Below are 14,590 nucleotides of genomic sequence, written 5' to 3'. Positions count from 1 at the left end.
TTGAAAATTACAAGAAATCACCCAACCTGGGGCCAGTTGAACCCAAATCTCTAGGGGCTGTAGCTAAGCATCAGTGGGTTTTAGACTTTCCCAGGAGTTGTAGTTGTCCCTCGGTGTCCTCTGGGGACTGGTTTCAGAACTGTCCCCCTTCCAAGGATCCCAAAATCTGTGGATGCTCAAGTACTTGATATTAAATGGCATAGTCTTTGTATATAGCCTACATACATCCTCCGGTATATTCTGGGTCTTCTCTTGATTACTTACAGTACCTAGTTCAGCGTAAATGCCGTGTAGATAATGGTTACGCTGTATTGTTTGGGGAATAATTACAAGAAAAAGCATTCTTTGTATGTTTGGTATAAATACAACCATTGTTGGCCTAACCACGTGGTAAACCACCTACGGGTGGTTGAATCTGCAAAGGTAACACCCTGGAAACTGAGAGCACCCTGTGCCCGCTCACAGCCAGCATGGAAGCCTTCAAGCCGGGACCAGGGCTATTCAGTGTGGGCTGTCCACACCTGGGAGCTTCTTAGAAATGCCATGCTTGGCCCTAGCCCAGTCCTAAGGAACCAAGATTCTGGGGCCGGGCCAGCAGCCTGCTATTTCACCGTCCCCTGGGTGAGGCTGAAGCCAGCCAGTTTGAGAAGCACTGGTCTAGGTGGTTTTGGGGTCCCTCCCATCCAGAAGCTCTGCTTAGAGAGCTGCTCTGCCGTTTATGACAACTCATCCTGTTTTTCGAGAATCGGTGTCAATTCCTTTGTGTTAATATGTGACTCATCCATGTTGTCATCTGTAATCAAGAACTGGCCTTTCTGTTCCATCCTCGTGTGAGCGCTGAGCAAGAACACCCCGACTGTCTGGCACAATCAACAAAACGTGTCAAGGGAAACTTCAGGAGTTTGGTTGTCTGCAAGCTCCTTGTGGACAGGGATGTGACACTGTCTCCAGAGACCAGGCTTAGTGTCCTTCCTGCCATAGCGCAGAGCGCTGAGCTGGGTGGGAGGGGACCCGTGCCCTCTGGAGATGCTGTACAGCTGAGGGTTGTGCTGTGGGGGATCCTGGCACCTTGGGAAGGCACTTGTCCCACAGGCAAGCACCCGCCCCACCTTTATTATTTACTATTTTTTAACTTTAAAAAACTTTTTGAACTATGTTTTTTACTGTTTTTTTGTTGTTGTTTTCCTTTTCTAGTTTTTAGGGGAAAAAGATCCTAAATTTTTTTTTAAAGGATGATGATGTCAGGTACAGCAGGGGATAACACATAGAGCCCTCAAGGAGGTGGATGTCAGAGGACAGTAATTCTGTGGTCAAGACCCAGGGGGCGACTGCACTAGAGAGGAGGGTGTCTGAATCAGCAGGGGCATCGATATAGGATGGTGAGGGTGACAGCAGGGACAGAGGGTATGACAGGGTGAGTTGCCTGCACAGGAAGGGGAGAGGCGTTTTGGCCAGTGGGGGATGCTGACATCAGGACACTGCAGTAGCACAAGATCACCTCCATTCAGTTAAAGCCACTGAGCTAGCCACTTAAAAATATTTAAAATGGTAAATTGTATGTTATATGTATTTTACCACAATTTGAAAAACCAATAAAACTGTCAGGTATGGTGATACACACCTGTAATACCAATGACTTGGGAGGCTGAGGCAGGACAATTGCAAGTTTGAGGCCAGCCTCAGCAACATAGCAGCGAGACCCTGTCTCAAAACAAAACAATTAAAAAGGGCTGGGGATGTAGCTCAGTGGTAAAGTGATCCTGGGTTCAATCCCAGTACAAAAAAAAAATGTTTTGAAAGAAAAAGAAAAACCAATTAAACAAAACAACAAAACCTGACACACACAAAAAAAACCAGAATTGTGGAAAAGAGCCGTTTTGGACTGTGACTGCCTTTCCCCCTTCAAAATCATCTGGTTCCCCACGTGATGTTTGATCCACCCAAGTCATATATACCTTTCTCTCCTCCACCATTCCCTCCTCTAACCTTCTCCTGAGTTACAAGAAGGACTAGAGCAACCCCAGGAGTTTCCCACGCTGCAGCGTATTAATTGGCCTTCACTGTTTTTACAACAAAATCAGGGACCACATCTTATCCTCAGAAGTTTGGCAGTTCAGATCATGCCTTCATATTGTGTGGCCATCATCACTGTCCATCTCCAAAACTTTTTCACCTTCCCAAACTAAAGCCCCATAAAATACCAACTCCATTGTCCACCACACTCTGTTTTCTGGCTCTTAGGGACAACTCCTCTGGGAACCTCACATAAATTGTCATACAGTATTTCTCCTTGTGTGATTTGGTTTCCTTTTAAAGAACTTTGGACTTTGATTTTTTTTAGTGGATCCCCCTTTTTTTTTTCACTGATACATATACTAGATCTACATAAACTTATAATTGCAATCACATGCCTTTTTTATTAGAGTCTTTTTATCCTTTCCTTTTTTCCATAGCTCCCACTTCTTCCTCCCTCCACCCACAATGGCAGGCCTTCCCCAAATGCACACACACAAGCTTCACCCCATATGGCCATGTTTTTTTAAAGACGTTAAAGGAAAAGAAGTCTACTGAAGAAAGTATTGACACATGGTGGCTTCACACTCCCAAATTCAGCTTTTTTATAGCATGCTACCATTTTTTTCCTAAAGACCAGTCGTAAAATCTTAAATGAGGAGCTTATTGCAGTCTTTATTCTGCTTCTCACTAGGACCAAATTGAAGTGTTGAGATGAAGCAGTAACTCAAAGATGAGACCTTCTGTTCTTGGGGCAGATGTTTTTTGAGGACAAATATGACTTGGTACTGTTGTAGACAACAACACAAGTAATAAAACCATCTAAGGACACCTGCTCAGACCTTCATCCAGGCTCAATGGAAATTTGGTGGGGAGGGTTTGTAACAGCCACCCCAGGCATCAGCTAAATGACAGCAGGGGTCAGGCAAGTATTTTCTGTAAAGAACAAAACTTTGCATGAGATTTTGCAAGTTATACTGTCTTTTTTTTTTTTAACGAGAGGGAGAGAGAGAGAGTTTTTTAGTATTTTTTTTTTTTTTAGTTTTTGGTGGACACAACATCTTTATTTTTATTTTATATGGTGCTGAGGATCAAACCCAGTGCCCCACGCATGCCAGGCGAGCACGCAACCACTTGAGCCACATTCCCAGCCCTATACTGTCTTTTTTTCAGCTAGTCTATGCTGCTGATTTATGGAAAATAAGCCATGGACAAATATTTAAAGAATGGATATGGCTATGCTTTTATAAAATTTTATTTATAAAAATAGACTGTGAGGTCTGGAGTTGTGGCTCAGTGGTGGAGCGCTTGTCTGGTATGCGTGAGGCACTGGGTTCAATCCCTGGCACCACATAAAAAAATAATTAAATAAAATAAAGGTATTGTGTCCATCAACGACTAAAAAAAATATTATTAAAAAATAAGTGGTGAGAAAAATCTATAGTTTGATGTTTGCTAATCCCTGCTCCATACAACAAGGGGAACTGACATTGGCATGATCACTGGCTTCCGTTGAAGTTATTGTCAGCCAGGCTCTGGGAATCTAATATGGCTTGTGTGGTTATTTCCCAATTTTGTACATGAGGAAACAGCTCAGAGGAGTCACAGGACTTAACCAAAATCATACAACTAGTTAGTTCATGGCAGCTTAGAGCCCGTTGTCTTATCATTGCTGGTACCATTCCATCTCTCACTCGGCAAGATTGTCCCAGGTTCAGAGACAGGATGGCATGTTCTGATGTCAGTGACTACTGACATACCCCAGAGAGGCAGTGGGCAGACTTTGAGGAGAAACCTGAAAAAGAGGGAATGAAAGAGAGAAGGTGAAGTGAGAATTGAGAGGTGACCTTGCCCATTGGAAAGGTTCTCTGGTCCTCAAATTGGAATGGTCAGGTCAGTACTATTTTTGTTTTCCTTCCCTCAATTTTCATTACTGAAGATTATTTTAAATCACCTGTCCTTGGTAGTGTATTTTGTATATGCATGGGTGAATTTGTTTAATTATCCATTGTTAGTCTTTCCCCACTAAAACGCATGCTCCATGAAGGTAGGATTTTTTTTTCATGGCTGTCTAAAACAGAACCTGACACAATGTAGACACTCAATAAACAGTTCCACAGTTAATAAATGAAATTAATTTCATAACTTCTTAGTATAAATCCATCTAGCTACCAACACTGGCCATGTGCCAGGCTTTGGGAATGGTGCTAAAAGGAAATTAGATACAGCCTCTCATTACAACCTTCCACCACAGATTCATCCATTGAGTTCTGTCTACTAGAGCTGAGGTGCAATATCATGTTTCACCCCTAGATGCTGTCCTACACAAAAACACATAATCACTAATGGACAAATCCCAAGTAGTGGTAGTGAAATAGCCACCATTCCTTGAGCATCTTCTCTGTACTAGGTGTTTTCATACACCGTCTCATTTTATTCTAAGACCACCTGTGTAACTTGGGCATGAGTGGCTCCAGTTTATCAAGGAGGAAACTGAGACCTAAAAAAGTTAAGCAACCTGCTCAAGATCAAGATCACATTTGGTAAGAACTGGGATTAGAAAGAGGCCTTTTAATTCCTAAATCTATGCTCTTTCCTTTATACCATACTTAGAGAATAATACATGAATCTCCCTCTCTTCCCTTCCTCCTGGCCATGACATAAATTAAAAATGCAGAATAGGAAAGAGGAAGTGATTTGCTTATGACCATACAAGTAACAAGAAATGGAGCCAGGATCCCAACCCAGGTTCACATAATAATTCCAAATCCTTCAGAATTCCAGTGCCCCTTTCTACCCCATTCTTGAGCCTTATGAGTGAAGGACCTTACTGTGTCACATTTACAAGAGGGAAATCCTGGTGTGTGTCTTCTAAGGTTGGCTGTGCCCTGTGCTGGACATGCCCAGTTTCACGGATGAGGAGCTGCTTGGGCTGAGTCTTGAAGCTGGGGTAGGAATCCACCAGCAGAAAGGTGCGGGGAGGACCTCCAGGAGTCAAGCCTAAGTGGGAAAATTGCCTGGAGACTCAGGCAGCGCATTAGGCAGAGTCTTCTTCCAGCCCATCCTAGGTCCACCCTGTTTTCTCAAGCTCTACAAAGAGTTGCCTAGTTCCTGGGGGCAAGGGTTAAGCCAGGTTTCTGCAAAACCTCAGAGGTTCACTGGATCCTCCTTGAAAATTCAAAGAGGTGGTTTCTCCAGTGCTCTACCCCCAAGTAAAGCAGTCTGGGTGGATTTGATCAGCAACACTTTCTTGTTCCTTCTACATTCATCCACAGAGAGACCTCTTGAGTTTCTGTTTCTCCTTTTGAAATGGCTTTAATCGTTAAAAACCAGACCTGGTGATATTTCTTAAGCTTCTGTATCAGTTTTGTTTATTTTTCCATGATTCTTTTCCAGAACTACTTCATCACATTGGCTTTTATTTGTGTGTTTTGGGGGTAGGGGGGACATAAACCTGCAATGAATGAAATACAGGTGAGCACTGGTGCTCTAGTGTTTGTCCCCAGGCCCCTGCATATCAGTGATGTAAAGTGGGGTGGGACTCACAGCAGTGAAGAAACACCCCTGCCTGCAGAGCGGAATGGGAGTGAGTTATATTTCTTCTTTTTATTTTCCTTCATCTCAGCTCTATCCATCAAACTTTTAAGTGCCTACTGAATGCCAAGCCCTGTTAGGTACGAGAGTACACAAATAAATAACATGGGTTTCCCTCCTGTCTGGGCTTCCCAGGCCAGTGAGGAGGGAGCTGTAACAATTATTTGACGTAGTGTCTGGACAGTGCTGTGATTGTTTGAGGATGTAACTCTGGAGAAAGGAGGTGCTTGGTTCAAATCTGAGCTTCACTCCCTTTGACATATCTGTTGAGCCCCCAGAGGCCTGTTTCTTCATCTGTAAAATGGGAATAATGATAGAATCTGTTTTTAAATGAGACCATGCATGTGAACCATCAGCCTGGAATAATGGATCATTAAAGGTTAGCTACATTGCTTGTTGTCTCTGCTGCTGTTATTACTCCGCGGATCATGTGGACACAATGCTCTGGGAGTGATGAGTTATTCTAGGGGAGTCAGAGAGGGCTTCGTGGAGGAAGCTACAACTGACCTGGGTCTTTAAAGATTGTGGAAAGAATAGGGTGTTCCAGACTAAAGGAACAGCACCTACAAAGTCCCAGAGAGTGAAAATCACAGCTCAGAGGAGACTAGGAGTGGCCAGATTTCAACAAAATGCACATGTGGGTTTGGAGAGGGGCTGGACCAGGAAGGCAAAGGAACCTGGCTACATTATTCTGTGGGTGATGGGGCATTTCAGGACACTGTCCAGCTGAGCATCCAGGACACAGTCACTCCTCATCCCGGGTCCTCAGCCATTGTCCAGGAAGCTTCTTTTCACCTCTGCCTCCCTCTTCTCCTCTCCACTGCAGATTATCAAAGACCAGAAACTGCTCGTGATCGTCGGGGGCATGCTGCTCATCGATCTGTGCATCCTGATCTGCTGGCAGGCCGTGGATCCCCTGCGGAGGACAGTGGAGAGGTACAGCATGGAGGTAAGCAGCCGGTGCCAGCAGGAGGGAGACCCTCGGGCGCAGCTCCCAGGCACGAGATGGCAAGGCAGCCAGTGCATCTCCTCGGCTGCACAGTTGCTCTTGGGAACACCTGATCCCACTTCCTTCCATTTGAGATGTTTGTTAATTTCAGGAGCACTGGATATAAGGTATGGTGAAATAATTTAATGTCAATCTTAATATATGCAGAATTAAGGGGAAATGTTGGGCTGCCAAAAATACTGGGCTAGGGGTGTAGCTCGGTGATAGAGCACTTGCCTTGTGTGCTCAAGACCCTGGGCTCCCATCCCAGCCTGCAAAGAAAAATACATTGTAGAAGCCCCCATCTACGTGATCTTTCATTGGAGAAATTACATTGCACCATTGTCCCTTCTTTAAAGAAAGTCCCATAAGCAGTGCTTCTAGGAAATCCATGTTCCAATAGCTCCTCCTAGTTACTGTATGATGTTCAGGGTGGCGAGCAGTGTATTTCCTCTCATACATTTGATATGAGACATTTATTGTTAACATAAGGAAGCTTAGCCGGGCATGACAGCGCATGCAGCCTGTAATCCCAGCAGCTCGGGAGGCTGAGGTGGGAGGATCCCAAGTTCAAAGCCAGTCTCAGCAATTTACAGAGGCCCTGAGCCACTGAGTGAGACCCTGCCTCTAAATAAAATACAAAAAAGGCTGGGGCTCAGTGGTTGAGCATCCTGGGTTCAATCTTGGACACCAAAAAATAAAAATAAGGAAGCTTATATAAAAGTACTTTAAGTATACATTTTAATTATCCTGCATTCAGCCTTGCCCTGGACTCCTGCTGGTCTTTCCGTGATGCTCTGGGGTAGGGAAGTCCGAGTCCCTGAAAGTTGTCTCTTTGTCCACTTTGTACTTTAGTTGAACATACTTTTGTGGGATGGAGCTGGCTGTACTGGGTGGGCCGTTTGCTTATGTTTTCCGTATGTTGTGGTGAATTCAATGGAGACAATGAGGACCTCTGTTTCTCACACCATGTTATTAGGGAAATCTTTTGTGGAATTTAGTGTGGAAGTTGGGGACAGAGGTATTATCCTTCTAGACAAGAAGGTTTTCCAGGAGACTGAGGCAGGAGGATCCTGAGTTCAAAGCCAGCCTCAGCAACTTAGTGAAGCCCTAAGCAACTCAGAGAGATCCTGTCTCTAAACAAAATATTTCAAAAGGGGCTGGGGATGTGGCTCAGCACCCTGAGTTCAATCCCCAGGACTAAAAAATAAATAAAAGAGTGGAGGTTCATGAAAATAAAATGCACAGCCACATTTATGTTGATACAGAGAGTTTACTCAGCTCAGTAAGAAGTTATGCAGTCGGTGAACATCTTTTAGGGAGAAGATTTTGGACAGCGCCCCTCCATCTCTCCACCTTTCACGTATACCCTGGGAGGAAGCAGGGCTCCAGACAGGCACAGACAGACACGACACCGGCTGTGCCTGTGGGCCAAGGGGACAGGAACTGAGTTCATTCACACAGACAGGCTTTTTCCAGAGGGGAGGTGACAACTGGTCACCATTCATCATGCACAGTGGCCAAATGAGCACCTCCTTGCCCACTCAGTCCCAGGGGAATTCCCTGCCCACCACCAAGATTTAGTGATCCAGACAGATTCAATACTGGGAAGAGCTGTCACTGGCTAAGTGGGCCCCTGAGCTAGGGAGAGCCTGTGGTGGTGACAATTACAGCCATAATGATGATAGTGATGATGATGATAATGACAATGACGACAGTGATGACAGCCAGTGTTATATGTGATTTAATATCACAACAGTTCTGTGAAGTGTTACAAGTAAGCCCATCTTAGTAATGAGGAAATGGAAACCCAGAGAGGTTGTGTAACTTACCCAAGGTCGCCCAGCAGGTTAGTGGTGCCCTACCCTCCCTTCAACACCAAGACAGCTCTTTTTGCACTTTCTTGGACTTTCCTAGGCCTTTGTTCATTGGTGCAGATCAGGGAAGTAGGTAGAACAAAGGCATGCCTGCACACCCTACAGATAAGGACGCGAATTAGAGAAAAGGGACTGAGGGGCCAGGATGCCAGGGAAGGGGAGCCAAGGGAATGAGGCAGAGCTTATGGGGAGTCTGGAGCTGGGGCAGCTGGAGACCAGATCAAGGGTACCCTGGGGCCTGCAAGGCTGCCACCTGCACTCTAAGTCTGCAGGGGTCAGTGGGGCTCTGGCCGCAGCAGGAGAAGGCTGCAGGGCTTGGGGCAGACTGGAAATGGGGAGCCCCGCCGCCCAGCCATTCAAGCAGGGTAAACCGGTGCTGCCATCACGGATGATACCTTTCTTCCCCTCGATGACTCTGTGCACAGAACCCTAGAACACCCCAAATCTCTCAAGGTTAAGGTTCTCCAACTGCAGAGCCCCTGATGACCATAAAAGAGCCTTTCTGCACAGACGAGGAAACCGAGGGGCCACCCACAGGGCCCAGGGCAAGGGCCAGATATGCCCTTCAAGTGTCCCTCCAGGATCTACCGAGGTTTCTTTCTGGGTCTTTCCTGGCCCTTCCTCTTGTGCTACTTACTCCTCTTTTCGGGTTGCCCTGTTGCTCCGTTGCCATGGCAGCAGAAGCCTGTGATTTGTCCACCTGCAGCCCTGCCGGTCCACCAAACAAGGCCAAGCTGTCTGTGGGTTTCCCTCAGCCCCTCCTGTCGGGCACAGTGTGCTGGGTGAACAGTGCTCAGGGGACGAGGCGTCCCATGGTCTCCCTCAGGGGACATCTTTTCCAGGACCCTCAGCCAGAGACAAAGTCTAGGCTTCAGGGAGAGGTCATCAGAGGCCTGTGTGGCCTGCTGCCGCCCCTTACCTCCCAGACGCCTTGGTTTGCTCTGTCTCTGAACACCTTAGGATTCCAGGCATAGGCCTTCTCTGTGTCAGTGCCCTGCTGCTTCCAGAACCTTCTCTGCCAAGTAAATTCCTTGAGCTTCAGTCCCAGGGCCACCTACTATGGAGACGTGTCCCTAAGCTCACTGGCCCTGGTAGAACTGTGTGCCCCCCAGCTCCCCGGACGTTCTCCCTCTGGATTCTGCTAGGCACAGCTCTTCCCTCACTCCTGCTGGACCACAGCCTCCCCAGCACGGGCCACTCTGAGCCAGGCCCCACACTCCACATCTTCCATGGGGACACAGGAGATCATGGCCACTCGGCCCTGACCTCATGGTGAGTGGCCGTGATCTCCTGGTGCCTGCTGGCTAATGAGGAGCAAACTCAGCCTACGGAGAAATCAGCACTAGTACTTCAGACTGAAGGGTGTGGATCACACTCGTGGTGAATACGCAGGACAAAGGGCTCAAGAATAACAGGAAAGATCCACAGAAGAGATTCTCCCCCGGAGAGTGCATGCAGGGGTCCAGGAAGGAAAATCCCCTGGAGTCCTACAGAAGGCCACCCAGTTCCATGTCCTCATTCATTTTTCTGTAATAAATATTGATAGAGCACTTGTCATGTGCCAGGAGCTGTTCTGAATGCTTTACAGTATGAACTCATTTAATCCAAGCTTTATAACAACACAGTAAGGGGTGAGCTATTATTTTCTGCATTTTACAGATGAGGGAACTGGAACACAGAGAGGTTCAGTGACTTGCTCACAGTCACACAGCCAGTATGTGGTATCTTAGATTCCAGTGAAGGTGTTCTGCTTTTAACTCTGCTGCCTGAGGGGCTCCCTGAAGAAGGGAGAGGAGACTTGAGTTCTGGTTTTGCCACCTCTTCCCTCTTTCAGAGATCTGCACACAACACCCCTCAGAGCAGGCTGACCATTTAGCTATGGCCCTGGAGCCCGAGCCCCTGGCCTCTAAGCCTCTGCCAGGCCTCCAGCTGTGGCTCATCACTCCCCTTGTCAGCCTCCTCATGTGCCTCAGACTGAGAACTCCAGCTTTGCCCTCATTTATTCAACAAAATTTAGCAGACAGCCATAATGAATGGGACGTGGCCCTGCCTTCAGGGACCTTCGGGACGGCTGGGAAGACAGACAAGTCTGGTTGGTTCACACCCACACAGGCATGTCCTGGGGTAATGCAAGGTGCTAGGAAGCCTAAGGAGAGGCGCCAACCTGGCCTCCTGTGGTCAAGGAGGAGGCAGGAACAAGGGAAGAGGGCAGGAAGGGCATTGGGCAGAAGCAGTTGCCCTCGGAGAGCAGGTGACCACTGATGCAGGGGGACATGGGCAGTGGAAGGCACCCTCTCGGGGGAAAGCAGTTTGGTGTGCACTCGCCCCACAGCCCACCAAGTCCAGGGGTACACATTCTTAGAGAAAGTCACATATGTGCCCAGGTGGACCTGCCCAAGGGTGTTCACAGCAGCACTGTTCAGCATAACCCCGAACTGGACGTGTGTCCTACACCATGGCACTTTCAACCAGAGGAGCACCCCCAGAGCTGTGGAAAGGAGCGATCCCCAGCTGGACCCTCTGGTTGGATGAGACTTGGTGACGCCTGAGACTCGATGATGAGCACAAAGAGCAAACCACAGGTGAATTCCCAAAGTGCTTGGTCACATGTCAAAGTTCAAAGACGATATAAACTAAGCAAAATACTACTTAAGGAAATATACAAAGGTAGCAAAACATTTTTTCTTTTTTAAAGAAGACAACTGTTAATACAAAATTCAAGGTTGTGGTTACCTGTAGGGGGGGCAGGATATCGTTCGGAGAGTCAGGTAGGGCCTGCAAGGCTACAGGAAATCATTCTTCAAATTGTACGAGGACATTTTATCTGGTCTTCAAAAGCAAGGTACATGTCATTTAAAAAAAAAAAAAAAGTTGTACTGAGTTAATAGACCATTTCTTGGAGCAATTTTAGGTTTATGGAAAATTTTAACAAAAGTACTATTTCCGTGTACTTCCCCCAACACACACAGTGTGCATGTTTGTTAAAATGATTAGCTAGTATCCCTACACTATTCCCACTGAAGTCCGAGGTTTATAGTAGGGTTCACTCTACATCATACAGTTCTATGGACCTTGTATGTAATGCCATCATACCACGTGTGTGCTGTTACAGCTTCATATGGAACAGTGTTACCATCTTACATGTCCTTTGTGTCTTATCCCCTTGGCAGCCACCAATGCACAGTTCTTCCTTTTCTAGAATGTTCTATACTTGGAATCATACAATATATGGTCTTTTAGACTGGTTCTTTCTTTCTTTCTACTTATCTATGTATTTGTTTATTTTTATGCAGGGCCTTGCTGTGTGACCTGGGCCATGCTCAGACTCATGGTCCTCTAGCCTCAGCCTCTGAGTGGCTGGGATCAAGGGTGTGAACCACTGGCTTCTTTCATTAATAATAGGCATGTAAGCTTCCCCTATGCCTTTTTGTGGCTTAATAGTTCACTTCCTTTGATCAATGATTAATATCCCATTGTATGGTTGTACCAGTTTGCTTATTCATTTAACCAATGAAGGACACCTTAGCTGTGTCCAGGTTTGGGCAGTTATGAATAGAGCTGCTATTAGAATTTGTAGGTAGGTTTCTGTGTGGACATAAGTTTCCAGATCACTTGGATAAATACCTAAATGTCCAAGTGCCGGGTATAGGATAAGAGTATTTTACCGTTGCAAGAAACTGCAAACTGCCTGCCCCAGCAGCTGCACCATTTTGTATTTCCACTGACAATGACTGGGAGCTCCTTTTGCCCTGCATCCCTACCAGCATTTGCTGCAGTCAGCGTTTTGAGTTTTGGTCATTCTGAGATGTGCAGTAGTATCCCCTTGTTGTTTTAGTTTTGCAGTTCTCCAATGATATGTGATGCTGAATATTTTCTCATATGCTTCTTTACCATTGATTAGTTTTGAGAGCTATTTAGGAAACACATGTGACCAAACTTGATGATTGATTGACTCCAAGGGACAGGAAGGCAGGAGGCCTTGCCAAGATTTATTTGGATATAATTTTTACTGAGGTGTCTGTTCAGATCTCTTAATCACTTTTTAATTTGGTTGTTTCCTTATTGTTGAATTTTAGGAGTTCTTTATGTATTTTGGATACAAAGCCTTTATCGGGCAGGTGTTTTGCAAATTCTTTCTCTCAGTCTGTAGATCGTCCTTTCATTCTATTAACACTGACTTCCGCAGAGCTGAAGTTTTAATTTTCATGATGCCTAGCTTATTGTTTTTTTCTTTCATGGATCATCCTTGGTGTTGTATCTAAAAACTCACGGTCGAACCCAAAGAGACATGTTATCTTCTAGAAGTCTTATGGTTTTGCATTTCACATTTTGTGAAAAGTCTGAGGTCTGTGCCTGGATTCATTTTTTATGCCTGTGGGTATCCAGTTGTTCCAGCATCATTTGTTGAAAAGACTGTCCTTTTTCCAGTGGGTTGTCTAGCATCTTCTCATGTAGATCTATTTCTGGAATCTCTGTTCCTTCCATTGATATACTTGTCTATTTTTCACCAAAGCACATGTTTTTGATTCCTGTTGCTTTACAGAAAGTCTTGAAGTCAGTTCTCCAACTTTGTTCTTCAATGTTGTGTTGTCTTTTCTGGGTCTTTTGTCTCCAGACAAGCTTTAGGATCAATTTGTTGATATTCACAGTAACTTTCTGGGATTTTGATTGAAATAACATTGAATCTATAGATCAAATTGGGTAGGATTGCTATCTTAATAATATCGAATCTTCGTATCCATGAACATGGACTATCTCTCCATTTATCTTTTATTTTCTTCTATAAGCTTTCTAGATTTCTCCTTATAGATATTGTATGTAGTTTTGGATTGATAGCTATTGCATTTTGTTTAGGTGCTAATGTAAATGGTATGTGTTTTTAATTTCAAATTCCAAATGCTCGTTTCCAGTATATAGGAAAGCAGTTGACCTTTGTATGTAAAGCTAGTATCCTGCAACCTTGCCATATTGCTTATTAGTTCCAGGAGTTTTTGTGTTGATTCTTTGGGACTTCCTACATAGACAATAAAGTTGTCTAAAACAGACATGCTTTTGTTTCTTCCTTCCCTGTTGGTATGCCTTTATTTCCTTCTTTTGACTTACTCCATTAACTAAGACGTCCAGTACATGTTGGATAAAACTGGTAAGAAAGGACAGACACCTTTGCTTTGTTTCTGAGCTTAGGGAGAACTCATTTAGTTTCTCATCATTAAACGTGTTAGAATATTTTTTTCCTAAAAAGTTTTTTTTTTCTTAAGTATCAAATAGTTTTGATGTCCAAAATTGGACAGAGCCCAGATTGTTAGGGACCTTGTGTACTAAGCAGAGGAGTTTAAACTTCAAAATTAAAGAGATTTAATCAAGGGAGTGACATGGTCATATCTTCCTGGCTACACGGTGAGAACAGATGGAGGGGTGAGGCTGGAGGCCTAGAGATGGCTACATGTTTTTGCAATAAGTCAGTCAGGAGCTGATGGTGACCTAAACCAGGGGAGAGGGAATGGAGACAGAGAGAAGTGATTAGTTTTGAGAGCTATTTAGGAAACAGATGTGACAAAACTTGGTGATTGATTGACTCTAAGAGTTTGGGACAGGGAGGCAGGAGGTCTTGCCCAGATTTATGCCTGTGTGGTGGATGACAGTCACTTCAAGATGCAGAATGAGGAGTGGGCTTTGGAGGAAATGGGGGAGTCACTCAAGTCTGATTATAAATTTGAGATATCTGAGGGCCTCCTGGGCAAAGGGGTCCCCAAAATGGAATATAGGTTCCTAGAGCACAAAAGAGTAGTCTGTTCAGAAGATAGAGATTTGTGGGAGGGAGTTAATGCTTTGAGGATGGGAATCATGGAGACAAGTGTAGAGACCCAGAGGTACAATGAGAGGCGAAGATGTCCTGACCGCAGTCCTAGGAACCACTGAGTGGTGATGGGTACAGGAAGAGGAGCTGGGGAAGGAAACCTGAAGCAATAGGTGGAGAGGTAGGGAGTAGTCAGGAGAGTGCTGCCCACAGGTGGGGGATGGGAGATCAAGCTGTCCACAGGCAGAAGGTCAAAAGGGAGCCATCCATACAGGAGGAGAATTTGAAGGAGGGAGAGATCTCCAGGGACAATGCTCCAGA

General features: G+C 45.4%; 1 protein-coding gene across 1 annotated transcript in view; it reads left to right on the top strand.

The window, feature by feature from the left end:
- Gabbr2 (gamma-aminobutyric acid type B receptor subunit 2) overlaps positions 1-14,590 on the top strand; it is a 348,083-nt gene that overhangs the window by 283,593 nt on the left and 49,900 nt on the right. Inside the window, exon 13 of the mRNA XM_026415240.2 lies at positions 6,434-6,556. Within this exon, the coding sequence (XP_026271025.1) occupies positions 6,434-6,556 (123 nt within the window). The remainder of the gene's footprint in view (positions 1-6,433; positions 6,557-14,590) is intronic.

This window comes from Urocitellus parryii, chromosome 4, assembly GCF_045843805.1.
Source record: "Urocitellus parryii isolate mUroPar1 chromosome 4, mUroPar1.hap1, whole genome shotgun sequence".
NCBI classification, from domain to species: domain Eukaryota; kingdom Metazoa; phylum Chordata; class Mammalia; order Rodentia; family Sciuridae; genus Urocitellus; species Urocitellus parryii.
Note: the sequence above shows the minus strand (reverse complement) of the source record. Positions and strands in the feature narration are given on the sequence as shown.